Genomic DNA, 1,582 nt, shown 5'->3' on the forward strand with positions numbered 1-1,582 from the left:
CTCCAGGTTGGGGGTTGGGCACAGGGCTAACAACCCTGTCCCATAGAAAACAGTGCGTTACGGAGACAGCAACGAATATAACCAACACTTCTCGGCGTGATGGGCTTTTAAAGTCATCAGCAGATGCATCTATGATTGGCAATGGTGAAAGCCGGAAGAAAGCCATTGACAGGAAATCGGAAGTCCTAAATGCCAAACATAGAACTAAGATAGGATTTTGGAATGTAAGGACAATGTTTGAAACAGGGAAGCTTGCACAAGTTACTTCAGAAATGAGAAACTATCAGATTGATCTTCTTGGAATAAGCGAAATTAGGTGAACAGGATCTGGAAAGAATATCACTAACACCGGAGAGACTGTCATGTTCTCTGGGAGAGATGACAACCAGCATCACAAAGGAGTTGCAATCATATTGAGGAAAGGAGTAGAAAAAAAGCTTGATGGAATGGGAACCTATCAACAGTAGGCTGATCAAAGTCAGGTTGAAGGGAAAGCATGTAAATACCACAATTCTACAATGTTATGCGCAAACAAATGATAGTGACGATGTTAATAAAGATAATTTTTATGAGCAAGTACAAGCTGAACTAAGTAAAATCCCAGAACATGACATGAAAATTATAATGGGAGACTTGAATGCAAAAGTCGGGAATGATAACACAAGTCATGAAAGAGTAATGGGAAAACATGGCTGCGGAAGTATGAATGACAACGATGAAAGGCTGATCGACCTTTGTGCGGCCAATGACTTTGTCATAGGAGGAACAATTTTCCCACATAAAGACATTCACAAACGTACTTGTACTTCGCCTAATAACAGAGATAAAAACCAGATTGACCATATCATGATAAATGGCACATGGAGACGTTCACTCCTTGATGTAAAGGTGATGAGAGGGGAAGATGTCAGCAGTGACCACTATCTGGTTATAGCATCGTTTGAAGAGACAAAATCAGGAAACAAAAAGTCAGGAAGGAGACAGTTTAATGTTGAAAAACTGAAAGACCCCAAGGTCAGAAGCTCCTTTATACTCCAACTACAGAACAGGTTCCAGACCCTTGCTGGTCTTGATGACACTATGCAAGAAGTAAACGATATATGGGATAGAACCAAGACAGCATACAACGAGACAAGTAAAACATGTCTGGGGTACAGAGTGAAGGAGGAGAAGAAGGATTGGATATCGGCGGACACATGGGAAACAATAAAGAAACGAAAAGAAATAAAGAAACTTGTCATAAACTCAAAGTCTGAAAGGCTAAAACAGAGATACAGCCGACAGTATCAGGAAGCTAACAAGCAAGTAAAGAAAAAAAGCAAGAACTGACAAAAGGAAGTACTTGGACAGTCTCGCAGATGAAGCAGAAGCTGCAGCAAAGAAAGGAGAACAAGGAAAAGTGTATAAACTTACCAAGATAATCAGCGGAAGGAACAAAGGAGCAACAGATGCACCAATTCTTAGTAAACAAGGAAATATTCTTACAACAGAAGCAGAAAGAGATGCTAGATGGGCAGAGCATTTCAGTGAAGTACTGAATAGATCACCACCATTAACCGATGCAGACATCCAAGAGGCAGAA

General features: G+C 40.6%; 1 protein-coding gene across 1 annotated transcript; it reads left to right on the top strand.

Moving 5' to 3' along the window:
• Positions 1-702: 702 nt before the first annotated feature.
• LOC135155210 (craniofacial development protein 2-like) lies at positions 703-1,329 on the top strand. The gene has a single exon (XM_064104105.1). It carries the CDS (start codon positions 703-705, stop codon positions 1,327-1,329), a length of 627 nt encoding a protein of 208 aa, XP_063960175.1.
• The last annotated feature ends 253 nt before the right edge of the window (positions 1,330-1,582 follow it).

Source organism: Lytechinus pictus, chromosome 8 (genome assembly GCF_037042905.1).
Source record: "Lytechinus pictus isolate F3 Inbred chromosome 8, Lp3.0, whole genome shotgun sequence".
Lineage (NCBI taxonomy): Eukaryota > Metazoa > Echinodermata > Echinoidea > Temnopleuroida > Toxopneustidae > Lytechinus > Lytechinus pictus.

Bases quoted from the DNA above. Each gene is read 5' to 3' on its own strand.
- LOC135155210 (XM_064104105.1), top strand. From the start codon at position 703: ATGAATGACAACGATGAAAGGCTGATCGACCTTTGTGCGGCCAATGAC.